At 35.8% G+C, this 19,266-nt stretch overlaps 1 protein-coding gene across 3 annotated transcripts in view; it reads right to left on the reverse strand.

The window, feature by feature from the left end:
* Positions 1-1,018: 1,018 nt before the first annotated feature.
* ZFC3H1 (zinc finger C3H1-type containing) overlaps positions 1,019-19,266 on the reverse strand; it is a 36,107-nt gene continuing 17,859 nt past the window's right edge. For 2 of the 3 annotated variants that reach the window (XM_072347826.1, XM_072347804.1), the window contains exons 13-35: positions 18,559-18,733; positions 18,264-18,395; positions 17,009-17,557; positions 16,822-16,931; positions 16,291-16,422; positions 15,122-15,243; positions 14,641-14,742; positions 14,123-14,236; positions 13,045-13,228; positions 12,433-12,619; positions 11,791-11,982; positions 10,336-10,573; positions 9,070-9,175; positions 8,793-8,991; positions 8,237-8,331; positions 7,173-7,283; positions 6,664-6,768; positions 6,411-6,576; positions 5,617-5,717; positions 4,791-4,892; positions 4,166-4,205; positions 1,989-2,051; positions 1,019-1,863 (exon numbers count right to left, since the gene is read on the reverse strand). In XM_072347826.1, the coding sequence (XP_072203927.1) occupies positions 1,726-1,863; positions 1,989-2,051; positions 4,166-4,205; positions 4,791-4,892; positions 5,617-5,717; positions 6,411-6,576; positions 6,664-6,768; positions 7,173-7,283; positions 8,237-8,331; positions 8,793-8,991; positions 9,070-9,175; positions 10,336-10,573; positions 11,791-11,982; positions 12,433-12,619; positions 13,045-13,228; positions 14,123-14,236; positions 14,641-14,742; positions 15,122-15,243; positions 16,291-16,422; positions 16,822-16,931; positions 17,009-17,557; positions 18,264-18,395; positions 18,559-18,733 (3,463 nt within the window). In that variant the 3' untranslated portion in view covers positions 1,019-1,725. Of the gene's footprint in view, positions 1,864-1,957; positions 2,052-4,165; positions 4,206-4,790; positions 4,893-5,616; positions 5,718-6,410; positions 6,577-6,663; positions 6,769-7,172; positions 7,284-8,236; positions 8,332-8,792; positions 8,992-9,069; positions 9,176-10,335; positions 10,574-11,790; positions 11,983-12,432; positions 12,620-13,044; positions 13,229-14,122; positions 14,237-14,640; positions 14,743-15,121; positions 15,244-16,290; positions 16,423-16,821; positions 16,932-17,008; positions 17,558-18,263; positions 18,396-18,558; positions 18,734-19,266 lie in introns of all 3 variants that reach the window. The other variant, XM_072347816.1, reaches the window with a different exon arrangement.

Genomic DNA, 19,266 nt, shown 5'->3' on the forward strand with positions numbered 1-19,266 from the left:
AATGCTATAACCTTTAATTGCATTATTCAGCAGAACAGGTAAAATGGCATAATGCTACAAACCTGCATGCATTTAGGTGTTGCTGAACAAAGACACAAACACCTTATGAGTTGAGTTTGAAGTCAATATGGGCAACACGTGTAAAGCCAACGTTTAATAGACAAGAAGGTTTTTTATTAAGTAATACATGTTTATAGTCTACTTCTTCATTCTGAGCTGTACCACTAAAGTGCAGTGTGAAGAAATCAGTATGACTGTACCACAATGAATGGGATTGCATCTGCTTTCTTGATACTGGTTTTGCAGTCTGCAGGAAAAGCTGGCCAGGAACCTGGCTATTTGAAGTTTTACTTCTTTAGTAATTCATTCTTAATTCCTTTTATACAATCTTTGTTATTTATGCTGTGTAATCACCCTCCATTCCTTTGCATGAAAAACAGTACTTCCCGCTTTTCATCCCTTTAAAAGAGCTGCTTCACGACTAACTTCACATACAGGTTTTGAAAACTACTAAAATTTTTTAATGTCAGGAGCTGCTTCTCCCTTATTCGCAAACATTTTCAACCAGTTGTTCTCTGCTCAAATCACCTACGCAAAAGGCATCACAATCTTTTCCTGTGTGATTTTGCACATATGAAAAAGGCAGAAAGCCAACCCCATTGGAACAGCCCCATGACAACTCCAGTAGGTTGGTACTATCTCTCTACAGTGCACGCAGTGACTGTGGAAATAGGGCCTCATTTCATTAAAGCTGAAAATGGGAAATATAGCGTACTTTCCGTTACTGATGTGACGTTATTGAAAGGAAAATGGGACAAATACATCCGTGTAGCTTAAAAAAGTTAAAGATATGTAGCTATCCTACATCCGCAATACGTAACTCAACCGCACGTGCTTATATTTTGATCAAAATGTAAGCAAAGGAATACTTTTCGTAACATCAACTGAAAATGTCCGCAAAAATGACCAATGCAACACGGGTGCGCCAATACAAAACAGATCAACATCAACTTTCTTTAAACTGTTAAACTTTATTATAAATTAAAATTTCTTTACAAAAAAATTGCACATAATTGACCACTCTTAGGTTCTGATGCACTGGCATTTGCAATAGTTTCTTTAATCTTCAAGTTTAATAGTCTCTGCCATGAGTCCAATGCAGAAAAGGGCAGTAAGCAACCCTCTTAGAGCCTTCAAGTGCAACAAGCATACTTGTGGCCACGGCAGTTACACTTTCCTTTAGAGCGGCTGCTTTTGTTTTAAATCCTGTAATGAAAAAGTCTCAAAAAAGGTTTAAAAAAGGAAAAACCCAAAGTGGACTACTTGCTTTTTACTGTAAACACAGCCCAGTAAATTAATCCCAAACACAGATCTCTCAGGCATCAGTGAGAGTGTCAAGTGAATCAGGAACAGCAAAACAAAGAAAAACACGAAAATAAAAGAAAAACATGAAAAAAATAATGTCTGTCATTTTGATTAACTATACTTACGTACATGATGCTATGACAATCTGGCAGAACCCAGAAGCGAGGCCAGACAGGAGTTCATTTTTCCAGAGAGGAGGGTCATGTTAATTGTTTCCAGCTTCACGGAAAGCAGACTGGAGGCTTGATATGCTCAGCAATACTCATCTGCCTTATGCAGATCTTAGGCATAGGTCAGCCTGAAGAATCATTCAACTGATTTTGGCATTTAACAGAACTTATGGCTGACTGTACCCAGCGTTCAGAGATTCTTGCATTCTGTTCTGCAAGTGTTTAAACTTAAAAGCTCATCTAGGCTGACTCCAACCTCTTGGCACTTGGATACTAGTTTTCTCAGGTTATCAGTTTTACCTCCTCCTGATGCTTCAAACAAGAGTTGCTGCAAGAGATGGGGAAGCAGATATAAGATTTAGCCAAAGCTTGAGCATCACCACATCTAAGGATATGGGATATGCAGAAAATTTATAGGAAACCTCAAACTGAATCATAAGGAGAAAACATTACATCTTTCCATAGTGTTGCACATAGAGGTAACTTATGAAGAGCTCTCTGATATAAATGATGGACCTGTAAAATAAAAACAAATATTAAGTCAGCAGAAAGCTGTGCAAAGTCAATGCTTTAAAGCTCAACAATCAAAGGTAATACTTTTTTTTTGTTTTAAGTCAGAGTTTTTCAAGCACTACGTTGCTACCAAACGAAAAGGCAAGTTCATGTCTGACCTTAATTCTGACCCTTGTATGTACACGATTAATCACATGAAGACAGCTATTTTTCTTCACAAGACTCTTGCCTTGTTCATTGCACAGGATGGAACACGCTCAGAGAGTAAAGCAGCTTACTATGTCCCTTTCACCTTTTAATTCTGTAGGCTTTCTCCTATGACATCTATCATGTACCCATGCTTTAACACGTCTTGGCATTAGCTTATGTGCCTGCAACTCTAGCAAAACAAAATGGCTATTTTTTTTGTTCCTTGTTTTGTTTTTTTTATTACTATTTTTTTAAAAAACCATTTTACACCTTGAAAGAAGAAAACCAAGAAGGTTTAACCAAGGAGGTTTAAACCTCCTTCAACTACTGCTATTTCAAGTACCAACCCTAACCAGAGTGTAATTGGTGGAGGAGTTTGTTAGCACTTAAAACTTTCGTAACTATCTGTATACTCTCACAGCAATCCTATAAATGAGCTGAAGGGAATGACAGGTTCTCCACGGACAGTAAATCCAGAATCTGAACCATAACCCATTCTTCAAACAATATTTTACTTGTTTACAATAAATTACAGTTATCTGCAACTGTCACTGGTTTGTGCAGCTGTCAACATGCTCATTACATCCCTAACTGGGTACTTCTCCTCTCTCCTCTGCCCTCCCATCCCTAAAAATAAAAGCAAATAACTGCGCTTTGTGTGCCTGTTCATGAGATTTTACTTCACACTGCAAGGTTAGTCAGGTGGTTGCAGAAGAAAGCCATATGATTTCTTCTGGGTATAATCCAACTACAATATTTTGCATATGCTTTATTTCTAATTGGTTCATCTTTGAGAGCCCTCTTCAGAATTCATTTGAAGTATTTTGCCAATTGAATAACTAAATAAAGCAGTGACCTTCTAAGTGAGTCTGACTGTATGTATGTAGTGCCTGAAAATGTAGTCCTCCTAATACAATGACTGAAGCAGGGATCTGTGACTAATTGCAGATGACACAAAATCAATACAGAGACAGAATTAAGGTTGAGTATGCAACCATGCCTTTGATGTCTCCTTACTGAACTATTTGATCTTGCCAACCAAATAACTGCCTACTTGGAAGTATTCTTTTTTAATGATGCTAAAAGACAGTAAAAAAGGAAAAAGACTTCATAACTGAAAGTAACAGTAGCCACACTACCCATTATATGTCAGTTAAAGCTTTGTTTTAAAAGAAAAACTACTGACAGAAGAGAAGGATGCTGAGAAGCAGGCCCTACAAGAATGACAAGTAACGTGATACCACAGAGAAGCAGCTCAGAAATGCCACAACCAAGTGGTGAGTCACAAACCCAGGGCCTCCTGGATCCCCTTAATATACAGCATCTTTCCACAAGTAGAACACTCTGAGTGACAGCACAAGTATCAGGAAGATCCATGCTGTTTGAGCTGAAAAATGACTCTGGTTGCTGTGCCAAAAAACACTTATTTGTGTATAGAGGAATAAAAACACTCTCCACACAAATAATATATATTAATAAACTCATTATTTTAGGAGGAAAAAAGCAGATGGCTTTCAGGGAGATCGCTACTTAAGCCCTCTACATACATTTGCTTGGAAGAACCACCATTCCAACTCCCGTAAACAGCAGTTGTTAACATCTTTCAGCACAAGAAGCCTTTCATCCCTCTATTGTATTTGAAATACTAGTCATCTCAACCAGGTTAAACTAAAGAAAGTAGAATACAGTCTCCCCAGTCAAGGAAAGATACAAACAGCGTACAGAAATACTAAAATATAACCCTTTCTACTCCAATTGCTAAAGGTATTTCTCACACTTGAAGCAAATGCTTCTGTGTTTATAAACAGAGTATTTCAACTATGAAGAAATCTTGAGTTTAAGAGGACCGCTGCTTTACATAAAGCAAAGGAACAAAGAAATCTACAGAACTTTATGATGATTCATTTTAGTAAAGTGCACTGACTTACTTCTCTTTGTCCCATTAGAAAGCACTCGGCAGCAATGGCTCTGAGAAAAAGAAACAAAAATATTTATTCTTGAATTATTTTATGCGCCATTATCGGCAAAATACTGATGTGGAATGGATCTACAAATTCCTTGTGAAGAAACTGACTAACTTCCAATGACATTAATCTACAGTGAAAAGACAGGAATAGCCATTTTTTAAAAACAATCTTACATGAGCAAGACATTTCAGTGGTTCCCCATTATGGACAAACACTGAAGAAAAAGATCAGTTCAGCATCACTGGATAATGGAGATTACTGCTATTGTGATATATAAAGGGGAGGGTAGAGAGGAGGAGACAGAAGTCAATAGTTGAATTTAAAGAGGCAAATTGTAAATACATCATTCATCTTTATCTGTATAATATCCATTCACACAAGCTTCTCCAAGAGTGAAATTCCATTCACTTGTAACTGTAAAGACATGACGGTACCTTGTCTGTTGCAACAAAGTAACTGTTTAAATAAAATAATGAGACTTCCAGCACAAGCCCAATTTGAAGGATGTTTCAGATTTACCTTTGTGATGTAAACCTTATAAACAAAAGTAATATCTATGAAAACAGATGTATGACTGTAGCATTACATTTTCCAGATGGCCAGGCATGTTGGGATATTATATGTAAACATCTTGGCTTGCAGTTTCAGAATTTGAACATTGCTCTCCTCCCAGTATTGCAGAAGTAGTCTGTAAAAGGCATTCGTGAGAAAGGAACACTGCTCTAATCACTGGAAGCAGAAAAGCAACGCAAAGATAAAAACACACTATACCAAATATATTATACCTAATCTAAACCAAGAGCTGCAAGTAAGAAGAAAAGGCAAGGCAACAGACCAAGTACTGAGAATGTTTTCAGAAAAAGATGCACGTTAAGACAGTAACTACATAGTGTAAAATCAGAGAGATAATATGATCTTGGCACAGTACAAGACTCGTTTTTAGCAACTTTACATTTGAAATATTGTTCAGAAACAGTCAGAATTAATTTACTTTAATTGCTTTTGTTTCCCTTAAGATCCTTCCAAAATGATTTGGAAATCACTTACTAAAGTGATTTATCTTTGCTATAAAGCACCAAGCCTAAAGGTAACAGTGTTATATACAGGTATATCCATTTAATCTTGCTCAACATTGAAGCTACGCTTACAATAAACACAAGATTTTAATATACCACTAATATCTTTCTGTACACTTGAAATTTGGACATTGGATTAATGTGCAAAATGGATAAATTTATTAATGGTTCCTATGTCAATATAAACTCTGTAAAAAAACTACAAAGAAATGCAGAATGAGGAAGAGGTGTCGCTTTTCTAGTAGAATCAAACCGCACACATCTTGTAATCTTGAACAAAAAAGTCTTAATTGTACTATCCAGGTGTTCATCTTGATTACGCGTATTTCTACATACCTCAGTGCAAGTCCAGGATTAGCAGGCATGGTAGAACAAAACCTTTCCAAGGTTTTGGAATGTTGAGATTTTGGAATACAGCTCAAGTAGAAGAAAACTACCTGTAAAATTGGAATTATAAATATTAACCCATTTTATAGATGTCTAATTTTTACTAAGAATAATGGAGAAGTAAACGACAAACTTTGTGACCAAAATAATTTAATGCCTGTAAGTCTTATCCCCTCTGTGGTATGGAAGTCAATTCATACAGAAGCTAACACAACTAATACTTTAGTCCTTCCAGCTCTTATTTAGCAAGCAAAAATAAAAGCACTGGGTGTTAGCAAAACAGGATACGGGATTTACAGATCCAGAATAAAACTCACTGAAGTGTTCACCTTGATCTTTCCCTTACTACCCTATTTGTCAACCACTGTAATAAAAACTCACAGCCTAAATACTGTTTCCATCCTACAGTGTTAGAGCTCTGCATACCCCTCTCACTTAACCATCTCTTCTCACCTGAGCAGTTTCTCTTTTCATAAGGAAAGAATAGTTTGCCATTAAATGCTGTATTCACACAATATCAAAACATGTCGCTTATTTAAGCTTCTCTTATCCTCTATTCAAGAAGTCACTGCTGGATACTTCCTTGCTTGGAACACTATACACTCCTCAGATATATATTTTTTTTAATTAATTCCTAGCTGTCAGTGCACAGACAGCACCGACTCTGTATTTTGACTATTAGAAATGCTTGTCAAAAGGGTATCTATCTTTTTGATTAAAAATGCCCACATAAATGTTTTTACCTTGTTGTGAAACTCGTAATTGGTCCAATAATCAGCAGCACTAAAAGGAATTGGGTATCGTGTGGGGACCGTAACCAGACATCTGTTCACTAAGTCAGTAAAAACCTTGAATTCTTGAACTTTGTTGCTGGATCCAACAACCTTGTTATTCATAAAAACAAGGTAACTGGAAGAAAAAAAAAAAAAAGACAGTTCTGGTGGCCTTCACTGAATAGTTTGGAGATTAAACTACTTTCCTCCCCTAGCAACTTACTCCAGCCAGATGTTCTGAACAATTTCCTGCTGCATCACTGCACCAAGAGCTGCTTCATAAGCATCCAGAGCTTCACTAACAGTCGCGTGAAGAGACTGGCACAAACTGTTTATATTGGAAGTTAAAAAAAAGTTATACGTTGTTAACACAAAGTACACACTTGTATTCTAAGTGTTAGAAACAAAGAGCTTTCCATTCTGAGATAAAAATGAAAACTGCTTTTTGGTTCAACCGCACAATGGACTCATTTTATCAGACAGCATATTAAAACAGGTAAATCTCAACTGCTTACAAGGAATAACACAGCCTATACAGTTTAAAATGCAACTCTCAAATTGTCTTCTATTCTTGTAATGTATCTCTTATTAGTTCTTTTAAACAAAGAGTAAGAGCGCTCTGACAAATCCTGAAGCAACACACCCTCAGTTAATGATTAATGTTCTGCAACTGAAAACACCATTTACCCAAAGCCACTAACTGTTTTTCAGAAATATCTTAGAAAGCCTCACCAGTAGATCTGCCAAAGATACGGGATTTGCTGGTTTACAATGTCATCTGTAAGATGCTCTTTATAAAGAGGTGCTGTAAATTCAATCGGCATTGGAAAATTCAAGAGGTATCTAAAAGAGAAAAAGTGGTAATAAATGGTAACATCCCTTTACACTGAAGATTCCTGCATGGACATATCGTTTAGCGTAGAATCTCAATTCAGGAAATGTATTAAAAAGATGCATCTACTGTTCTTAGAGATTAGCTTAACGCTGCCCAGTAAGATTTCTGTAAGAAAGCATTACATATAATTATAAAAACACTTCATATGGAAAGCATTTTATTCCACTACGTGATGATACGATAAATGTTTCTTTCTCTGGCACAGCTATCCCATAAAATACATCAAAACCTAGGATACAATTACCATCAGCTACACTGCACTGCCAATATTAAATTCAATGCAAACAAACTCAACCAGGAATAAAACCTAACACCCAACTTGGAGATAAAAACATTTCATGGCCTTATCTACCTTTAAGCTTCAGCAAATAAGTTATTCCTTTGAAAGCCTTCAAAGGCAGCTAACTTTCTTTTACAGACTTCCTGAAGTTTTCAAGTATGCAAGCTTCCTATAGTTAGGTAGGTGCCCGAATTTCAGATGGAGTTTCAGCAGACCAGTTACCAACCTGCACTTTTCCCAGCAACAATGAAAAGCATGGACCTCTGGACAGAGGCCTTTTGCAAATGCTCTAAATATCAAGTTTAAGACATGAAGTTTTATGCTTCCAGCTTTGAAAAAACAACTTAGGCATACAACACATTTGACTGATGCCCATTTTCCCCACATTCAGATATTAAACTTGCTGTTTTGTCTTTCTTCATCTTATGCCTTCGCAATTTAGTTATGAAAGCACAAACAACTTACACAAACCTTAGAAAACATCAAAGCATAATTCACTGAAGGTTACTAAGGTTTGCCAAGCTAATGCAAAAGAATCCCAGACTATCCTGTTTTTCAAGAAAATGTCACTATTACCAAATGTCACTATTACTTGCACAGAAAATAATATCATAAACATACCTTAAGAGATCCATGGACTCATGCTGTTGGTAGGTATCCTCAAAGAAAGCTGCCACAAATTCTTGCAACAGTGGAAGAACGCTGCCTGACCTTTCCTGTTTATTGTTGGTTTTTTAAAATCAGAAAAATTAAATCAGACATAAACCTGAAGCTGACAAGAAAAATTTAAGCCCAATAAATATTAAGTGCTATCTATCTCTGGGCTCCTTTGCCTTCAATCTCTCAAGAATGTTTAAGTCAGCCAGAAAATAGAAGGGAAAAAAGGAAAACTTATGATGGGACTTTACTATTACTGTCTATTATTCTTGCAAGAGGATACTAGGAATGGATTAGAACAAATAGCTTGAGGTATAAGTTTATCCACGAATACAATTCCTTTGGTTACATTAAATCTTGTCACTAATTTTGGCAGTTCTGTATTAAATTTATATAAAGACAAACAAGACATTGCAAAACTATCATGAAGGTTAATCAGTTTGATTAAGTGTATGAAATGACATACAACCCCCAAAACTTCTATAAAGCCAACAGAAACAGTTTTGGGGTGGGGTATTACCTGTGAAATAAGGAATTTACACAACTGATAAAAAATTTCTGCATTCTGAGGATTCTTCTCAAATGCTCCAATCCACACTCCATAGGCACTTTCACTCTGCTCCATCTGCAAATATAAGGTCGCCAAACTCTCCAAGAGCAGACAATTGTTAGGGCAGAGCTCCAATAAAGATCTACAAAGTTCTGCCGCAGACTCCCACCTAAAATAAAAGGTAAAGGTTAAGTATAAAGAAGTAGAGTTGAGCACTCCTAACTGGAAGTGTCTGGAAACATCTTACCTCTCAAGAAGCTTCAGCAAAGCTATCATGTTCCTATAGAGAGGAAAGCATACAGCTATTCTTCTGTCAGCCTCAAGGCTTTCATCAGTACATGTTTTGACTGCATCTTCAAAACAAAAATAGTACAAATTAAGACCTTAGACCTCAAGTAATGTCAAATGTTACTTAAAGCTTTAACATCCCAGAAATTATCCCTTAATCACAAAAATACAAAAGCATGGGAAGTTCTGAGAGCAGTGTATCATGAGTTATTATACCAGGAAGATGACAATTGTTGGAAAAGTTTGGGTTTTTTTCATTAACATATCACAATGAAGAATGAAAAAAAGTCTTTTAGGAGTTTCATCCCTCATTCATTCAAGGACAACAAAAACTCAAATAGAAAACATCCTACCAGTGAACTATTCAAGCTGACAGTATATCATCACCTACTTAAAACTACACAGCAGTAGCTCCAGTATAGCTGATGAAATCAGTTCTATTGAGGCAAGAACTAATATGCTTAGATCTTTTAACATTAAGAAAACGTTACTAAATTCCAATACTAAACAATACTAAACAACAACTACCTCCACTCCTGCAGGAGGTGTATCTACAAGGATTATGCTTGAATATTTACTTGCACATTGTATTATCATCTGCAGCATACTTACACTCTCCAGCAGTTCAGTATTAGCTTCACTAACAAACCAAGTACTGTCATTCAAATAACACCAGTTATCAAGTCACCCTTTGGTAGCACCTAAGACAATACCATTTTTTCTAATATCTTCATTAGACATCTTTTAAAAAAATTACTGTTTGTTTAAATTCCAAATGAAGATAAACAGAGGCTTTGCTCTGCACCTTCTAAGGAAGCATACTAACCTCCCAGTAAAATAGCTTCCCAACCGATACACCCCACTAGGGATGGGGGGGATAGAAAGGTTAATGAGCACAGAAGCCCGGCTTTTTTAAGTCTACAAAAAGAAGCAATGGCAAACTGTCACAAGCTACTGTTCCCTATCTTGGTAGAATATCATAGTTCAGAGAAGAAAAGCTGCAGCTTCCAACCGCAGTTGAAAAAGTGCATGTATTAAGTATCTAAACCATGGAGTTTCCTTATTGTTCTGTTCAAATCAAGATGAAATATGCACCGGACTTAAATCCCAGTGGTTTAACATATCAGCAATATCACACCACCAAAGAAATTTCAGAAGTTGTATAATATTTTTTCATCTGTAAAAAGTGAGTAATGTATTGAGTAGTTTACCTCCTTAATCTTACCTTCAAACATAGCTAACAGTGTATCAGGATCAGTCTTCACATCTTGAACTGTTTGCCATGGTATTAGAAATGGCTCTTTGTTCATTATCCTTGAGGGACAGATGTTAGCTGGATCATAGAATTTGACTGGGAGAATGCTGAATTCGATTAAATGTATGTAAGACAGCCAAGCCAAGCAACGGTCACTTAAAGTAAGGCGTTCTGATATTATCTTTTCATTTGCTGATTTTAAAGCATTCTGTAAAGGTTAGAAGAAATACAGTGTATGTTTTAACCAGAAAATCTTTTAGATATAAGAATGAGGAAACAGGAAAAATTCTAATGTTCCAAATCTTTACTATGGTGAACAGGAAATAATTCATGCCCAATCAAGATTAAATTTGGCTTTGCAAATGTATGACTAAATTCAAGAAATATACAACTACATAATTTCTGCTGTTCCAGAGAAACCAATGAAGATCTTTCTTTTGCGAAGGCAACAAAAAGTGATTTTGAAAGGTTGCATCTTCCAATGCATTTTCAAGCAGCATTCTGCTTCTCACTAGTATTCCCAATACACCGTCTTAAGCAGTCACGTGCAAAAGCAGAACTAAAACAGCCCAGTTACGCTGTGAGATCAAAATCATTAGAGCAAGCAATGAGACAAAATGTGAACACAGCTGCTCTTGAAATAGAACTGAATGTCATGGCTAGTGATATGCCAACCTTCTTTCTGGAAAAATGTAGTAGCACAACACAAACCAAACTATCAATACTACTGCCTTCAGAACAGCTGTTGGAGTAAGACTAATTTTCTATTTAAAACTGAGCTAGAATAAAGCATTAACTGCCTTAATCAAGAAAAACGGTTTAAGATATAGCAGGCAATAAATGCCCCCTGCTGGCAGGAATGAAAACCTCCCAGTCAAAAATACCACAGCTCCAACTTTCAGGACTGATTCTCACTTTTTCTCCCAGTTTGTGCACTACGGGTCAGCAACAGCAACCTGAATTCTCTCTACAGTAATAATAAAAGCCTGAGATAAAACTTTACAGATCACAGGATCTCCAATGCCTAAGATAACAGTCCCCAGTTTTTGAAGCAGGGGCAAAAATGCAAAATAACATGACACTACATTCTTCCAAAATTTGATCATTTCTGCAGCAACAAGAAACATCTGAGACAAGACACAATTCACAGGTCCCTAAAGAAGCACTCTACTGCTAACCAAAAATTAGAAACTAAAGCAATTCCATAGAAGTAGTACGAACATAATGCACACCCCAGGCTATTAGCAACCCAATGCAATAGAAAACATGCAAGAAACTAAACATATATGCAAACCTGCAATTATATTGTATTTTAAAAGACAAGTCCCTAGGAGACTTCCTCTAACAAATATAAGATGCAACAGCTCTTCGGAAGTTAATACTAACAGAGTCATAGGCATTAGAAAGAAGAAGGTATAAAGTTACCTGCAGCAGCAGAAGAGCATTCTGGTATCTTCCTGTAAACAAGCTTAAGTGAACTCTGTACAGAAGAGTCTCCAGAAGCTGGAACGATAAGAGATTGGGATTTTCCTCTCCCTCAGTCATTTCCATTAGGAACTGCAGCATCCTCCCACATACGTAGTCTTTTCCATCAAAGGAACTCTCCAAATTCAAGAACTAGAGAAAAATAATTTATATTAAAAAAAAATACTTGCAGAGCTTCAAGGTTAAAGTTTAGAACAACACAAATAACATACTTTGAATAACTTAACCTTCCATTTTATGAACAATTTTTCACCCTCCCCACAAACCTCAGAGAACACTTAAAATATTAATGCTCAACTTCCAGTGTCCTGGTGAACATTTAGATTTTGCAAACTTACATTCAGAAAATCCAGCAAATTAAACATCTTGATTCTAAATGACTGATTTTCCTGAGGAAAGGGTGACTATTTCTACAAAAATTCTGCAAACAGAATTTTGAATTACCTCATTGTGAACAGTGCAGAACTTTCACAAAGACACTCTACTGGCTTATTTAACATGAATTTTTCCTTTTGCACTTCCCTACTTAACATACACAATTTCTACAGTAGGAAATGCATACACGTGACATTTTTTACTTACTGTCCACCAGATCTGATAGGATGGGGCATATTCCACTGCTGTTTCACACATTTCCTGTATCTCCTCCTTTGTGCCTCTTTTTGAGAAGAGTCTGAGGTAATGACACCAAATCTCAGGATTTTCTTTGTTGTTCTCAAGAGCTCGAGCCAAAACATTTAGAGTAGAATCCAAACACTCTGACGATGAGCTGTGAAAATTGAAATTATAACATTTAACTAACAGACCTACTGTAGGTATAGTTTTTCCTTAACGTTGCCTTCCCTTATATTTTCTCCCTTGTTTGTTTTTTTGTTTGTTTGTTTTGTCTTTTTTTACTATGCTTATCATTTAGAAAGCGTGTTCTATTCAGACTGGTAGCATCTCCTTTGTAGACAGGCCATTCCATTTCTATCCTATATGATTCAGGTATCCCACTCCAATTGTCACCACTGCTGAAATGCATCACCCACCATTTCACTGTGATCACATCCTCTGTTTGGTCTCTGTGAAATCTGCTTTTAAGTAATAAATTATTTGCATCTTCATTGGAGAAAGCTCCTCAGTACCAGAAAAGAAGTTTGATTACAGTTTTATGAATAAAGCATAAAACTAAGATGTAAAAAGCAGACCTACCCTTCATTCTGGTTCAAGTATTTATATGCAAGTTTAATCCAAAGCTGTACATTACAGGGGTTTTCTTGGACGCTTGCCTCCAAGTTGGAAATGTCATCAGTCTCACTTGTAAAATATCGGATATCATCTGGAGTCACAACAGTATCAAGGGCTGGAATTCTTTTTTTATGTTCTGCAGGGTGGGCTGCAAATGAAAAAAAAAATCTTTTGAGAACAGAAGTGATTTGTCACTGTACAATTCATATGAGGAGTGACATTTATATATACACTAAGTGTAGCCATAGTCAAGCAAAATATGGTTACTTCAGCATCTTAAAACTGTTTAACATGTAGAAAATTGGTTGTATGTAACACATGAAGACAGTAAATAAATAGCAATAGAGACTGCTTCTTCGGCCAAAAGATACCAACTAAGTGTCAGTTTCTTAATGACATCTATGTCAAATAAAGAACTATTTCAAAAAACATTTATACAGGAATACAGAGAATGCCAAGAAATCCCAAAGCTCCCACTTGAATAATTAGTCATATCTCAGGTTACTGATGCTCAAAGCAAGCTTCCAAGTCCCAAATTATGTTTAAAAGCAGTTTTGCTTTTTACCTCCTGATCTCAACACTTATGATCCACACTGTACAAATTTAAGCTAACACACAGTGTGCTACTTTCTATAGTTCTGGGGAATAAAAAACACCAATATCATTTGGTGAGGCTGTAGCATTCCAGGGATCTCTATGTTCCCTTTCATGAAAAGACAGGTAGAAATCCCATCTAAGCTTCCAGTCTCACCTTATACTAGTTTGATGACAGGATTTTTTTGTTGCTGTTTTGTTGTTTGTGGTTTTTTATGTTGTTTTATTTATTTATTTATTTATTTCCCACATATTAAGGTCAACTTTTTGAGAAAAGTTACATGAAGGAACTTAGTATCTGCACACAGAGAAAAGGAAGAAGCCAAAAAAGAGCTAAAGAAAACATAGGTTTTCTTAAGAAACACTTTAAATATGGGGTGTTTGGAAGTGCTTGCTATGTTTTTCTCCCCAGTATTCTTTTTTAATGGCTGCCATGCTTCTAAATTACCATATTTAATAGGTCCAGACTGCTCCTCCTCACTACTGCTGCTATCTAAAAGAGGTTTTCTCCAGTACTTTGGTCTCCATTTCCTTTTATCTTTCCATGTTGTAAACGGAGGTGCTGTAAACAAGCAAAGCAGAAGAAATCATCTTTTACCCCTTTCTAGTCAAGATAGAAATATCTGGGCCAGTTTCTGATAAAAACATTCTACAACTGCAATACAAATGTACAAGTGTTAGTACTTAAGAGTACTAACAGTATTTATTTATGTTTCTTCAGTGCTTAAGTCATATTTTTGACATGGAAAAAAAAATCTAATAAAATTAATAAAACTAAAAAACTAATAGAACTTAGACTATTATATTATGGCTTTAAAACAAATTCTATTCGTTAATCTGAAGTATAATTTACCTGAACAAACTGACACAAAAAGGAATATTGTTTGTTGACATAGTCATAATGTATGAAATGTAATTAAAAAAAGAAACCCACAGAACATTTTATTTATCAAGAAAGTTACTTACTATGACTTTTACTCTCGTTGACATTGCTGGCCAGAAGAACAGCCATTTGATCTACTGACATACGGTCTCTGTTTATACCAAAAAGTTTTTCAACATATTTTTCTGAAACAAGAACATTCGCATCTTAGGTAGGTAAGCAAACAGATAGGTAACTTACCTACAATTTAACACAGTCTATGCTTAACTAATGAAATATGACTGCTTCAAGAGGTAAACTAATTTAACACATGTGAAGAAGATGACAGGGCAAGATTTCACCCTAAGTTCTGCCCCATCCATTGAACCACAACAATCTTTTGAGCAAATCATTCCACAAGCCACTACTGTAATAAGCCTCTACTGAGGACTGAGCTGGACAACTACAGAAGTATTTTACACGTCATATTACATAATAAGTACTTGCTCCCAGAACTTTTAATGGAAACTATTATCTTCAGAAATAAATCTTTAAATACAAAAGTAAGCAAAAATTTCTTAAAACCTGTGGCAGTGCTGATTTCTTCATCAGTGCTTTTTTCTGAACAGCCAATCAGTTCTAAATTGTAAGACAGAATGTCTTGAAACAGCTGCTTTCGGCTAAGAGTGCAATCTTTCATGTGCTGCCTAAAATAAACCAAAAAGCAATTAAAATGTTTATCACAGCAACAATTTAATAACATCCGCAATTAGAAAGTTGTCACTGGTACACACAAGGGTGAAGTATAAAAAAAAAAAAGGATATCCGTGATTAATAATATCGCCTGTTTTGAAATTTCCCTTAAATGTTTCTCTGGGCCTTTTCTGAACTTAAGTCCACATCAGTAACTTAATCCTAGTCTTCATTATTTCACTACAGGCCTGATCATTAGAATAAGATTCTATACACTTGCGTTGCACTAATAGAGCATCACAGTGTTTAAAACTTTCCAGTTCAAATAGGTTAGTTATAACAATTAATATCACTATGGATTTACAGGATTTGAGTTATGATTTGATGATAATAGCTGTGAGTTGATCCAAAAAGCTTTTAACTGCAAAAAGAGTATACTCCTATAGTATTTCTCCAGTTTTCAAATCAAAATGGTCAATACATATCCAGTTGTTCTTCTGCCAGTTTCTTACACCACACAGTATAATGCTGTTTAACAAAGTATTTTAATATGACTTAACACCAAGCTTCAAAGGAGCAAAATAACTTAGCCAGTACTGTACCAGAAAACCAGAATTTCTCTACTACAATGCTATTTTCTTATATAATCACTTAATATTTACTATGTACTTTATGTCCACTTGCAGCATGATACATCTGTAACATGATTAACGCTATCCATTGCTACTTGAAGATTCATGATGGTCTAAAGTTACGCCAAAGCACTAGGTAAGAGACCTCTATCTGAATTGCACAGTAATCAAAAGGTAAAACATTCTCTAATAGTCTATGCAGCTCTTTTTAATATAAAAACTTGTACCTAAACAGCTGTTTTTACTCATGGTTCAGATGCAAGATTTCAAATTATTTTTACTGCAAACCAGGTATTTGCAATAGGATATCTAAAACTTTCTTCTCTAAGACTTGCCCTTAAAATTATAAATGGAGACCTACTGAAGGAAACCTTGCCTATTGTGGTCTTAAATCAGACATCTTTATGAATCAAATGAAAGAGAACTCACCACTGACAGTCGTCATCATTACATGTGCCTGTTAAATCAAACCGGCAGAAACACTGTTTTGGCTCAATCATATTGCTATAGGTTACCGAACTGAGGTACAGTTTTTCCTTGGTTCGAAAATACGGACTAAACCTAAAATGAAATAATGAATTACTGTGAGAAAGCATAAAAACTAAGACATCGATTTTATTATATAAACATTAAAAAAAAACAAACACTATTCTTTAGTACTAAACCTCAGTATATCCAAAACTCTACCACCAAGCAAAGATAGCAATGACCTACAGTGTAAAAGGTAGGTGGAAAACAGATGGACAGAAAGGGAATGGAACAGTATTTCTACATAGATTCTGCTCTAGTATTCTATTCTCCCCCACATGGTAAATTTCAATCATTAAGTTCCCTAGCTAAAGAACACTGCTTCAGGAGACTCAAGTTTCTCATCACAATTCACCTTTCCGTACATGTGTGGATTATCAATGAAAAGCAATGTAGACGTCTTTAAAAATGTGCATACATAAGTTAAAGTACCTGTAGGACTTAAATACTAGAAGAGGACTACGATATGGCCCAAACGGAAATGGTTTTGCTTCAGTTTGCTTATTCTGTGATGTAACAAAATCCATATCCACTGAAATTTCCTAGAAAACAGATGAAAAGGTATGTAGAAATTGCTGCATGACCCAATAAAAGCCACATTCATATTTAAAGCATTTACCTGACCACATAAGAGATCTTCCTTAGGTGCTACGAAGGCAGTACTTTTCTCTAACAGTTCTTTCAAACTGTCAGCTTTAGCATAAAGTTTTTTCAGTTCATCAATGTTCAACCCAAGGAAAAGCTCAGGCTCCTCTGCTGCCTTTTTAGAAAGTTTGTTTATAGGTTCTTGTTTTGGAGTGTCCATGTGTTTAAGATTTGGCTTAGTGTAAGAACTAGATTCTCTGAAAGATCTCCTTCGTTCCCGGTTTGAATTAGACAGCACCTCATCATCAAAGTAGTTTTCTTCACTGTCCAAAGACAATTTATCCTGCGTAAGATCATGAAGCGATGGCTGAGGTAATGCAAATTCAGCTTCCTCTTCTGCCTGAGGTGCAATATCAGATTGTTCCTTGGTTTGAAGTGCACGAGCCTCCTTCAATTTCTGAATCTTCAGAGCATACTCATACTCCAGTTGCTGCAGCCGTTTTTTTTCTAGTGCAATCAGTTCTGCTGAATGCTTTTTTGGACTCGATGCAGGGGAGTTCTCCAATTTCAACATTTTGCTTGGCTGAAAAGAAAAAAAAAATCCCTTTATTTCATTTTCACATTTACTGATGTATTGACAGGAGGCAAATTAAACACGGGCAAGTTATTTAACTTAAGAGTTTATAAAAGTATTTTCAAACTCTTGCCAAGAAAACGTCAAAAAGCAGCAGGAAAACCAGCAAGAAGTCTCCTACAAATCAAATGGCATATATGCACATTTTTCCAATACAGATTACCCTATATTGTGCTTAAGACTTGAACAGAAGTTCTGAGCATATTTAAAAGGTGAACTACAAGACAAGCATCCACAGGAAAAATAAAAGCCAAAATGTGAAGAAGTAGACAGGTAAGCATATAGGCCCGGTTCTTTCATAATTTGTAAAGTAACAAAAACCCCACTTCTGTGCCTTTGGAAGATAGCTCAATGAGATAGTTAATGTCTTATAGACAGCAATTTCCTATCTTCAAAGACATAAAGAGAACAGAATCTATTTCCTAATGACATTCCTTTGGCAAATACACATAGGCTAAGAACAATTTTTTTTAAATGCTATTTAAATGATCTATTGAATTCTCAAAAACAGAAGAAACAAATTAGGAAGATTCCTCCCGTGCTTTTGAAATGTTCTCCTGTTTTTCCTGAAATCCCATCTGAAAGAGGTTTCCTAATCAAAATTGCTACTGCTTTTCAAGAACATTGTTTAAGAGCACTGCTCAACAGCACTTACTCCAAGATGTTCTTGTTCCAGTTTTCGTTTCCCAATTTCCTTACTTGCTACTGCTTTTGCTCGAGCAAGTTCCTCCCCATATTTTAATGCCAGAGCTTTTTTGACTGTAACTCGTTGTTGAACCTTATGAATCTGGAAAACAAAATATTCAAGTTTTCAGATATGATAATAAAATAGAGTTAGAAAGCATATGGGAATGAATTAATCATTCCTCCAAGAAAGCCTACTGTCTCCAAACAACAAAGTTTCCTAGTCCAAGTTTTCTAGTTACAATTAACAGAAATTCAAAATTTACTTGTTCCTGAAGCTTCTTGAGAAACATCTTATTAGCATTTAAGATCTTCTCTGTTGCCTGCAGCTGTTCAGCCAGTTTGTTAATTTTATTTTCAGCAATTCGAACGTTCTCTCTTTTCTTGGCTTCTTGTTGTAACAAGTGTTTCAAGACAGATTCATCCTTCATCAACAGTAGTCTAGAGAAAGATAAGACATGTAACCATATTTTCCAGAGAAATCTCTTGGAGATATCACAGCTCTATTTAGAAACTAAATTGTGTTTAGAGCGATGCTTACTGACACTTCTGGCAAAAACCTAAGTGTCTCCAAATAGTCGTAACATCCATGACACATTAAGCACTGGTATTACATAAAATAATTAAGTGTCCAAGTTTTCACCTAATTCATACTGCTAAAACAAGGAAAGGTAAGCAAATGGCCTATCTTCAATACTCTTTTTGACATTTAGACATCCAAAACCCACATCTTGTTGCCTTGTGTTACACAGCAACCCAATTCTTTCCTAGATCACATAACGCCTCAAGAGATTACAAGAGATAGCTTTAAAGAACAGTTGAGTAGTCAAAGAATAAGAATTTGATAGATGGAAGTAAGTAAAGGGAGAGGAGATGGAATTAAGGAAAGGAAGGGGGATGAACATGTTTCAATACGTCTGAACAAAAGTCAGTTTTCCTCACCAGTCCACACATCATAAAGTGACGATGAAAGC

The sequence above is a fragment of the Excalfactoria chinensis genome, chromosome 1 (genome assembly GCF_039878825.1).
Source record: "Excalfactoria chinensis isolate bCotChi1 chromosome 1, bCotChi1.hap2, whole genome shotgun sequence".
Taxonomy (NCBI): Eukaryota; Metazoa; Chordata; class Aves; order Galliformes; family Phasianidae; genus Excalfactoria; species Excalfactoria chinensis.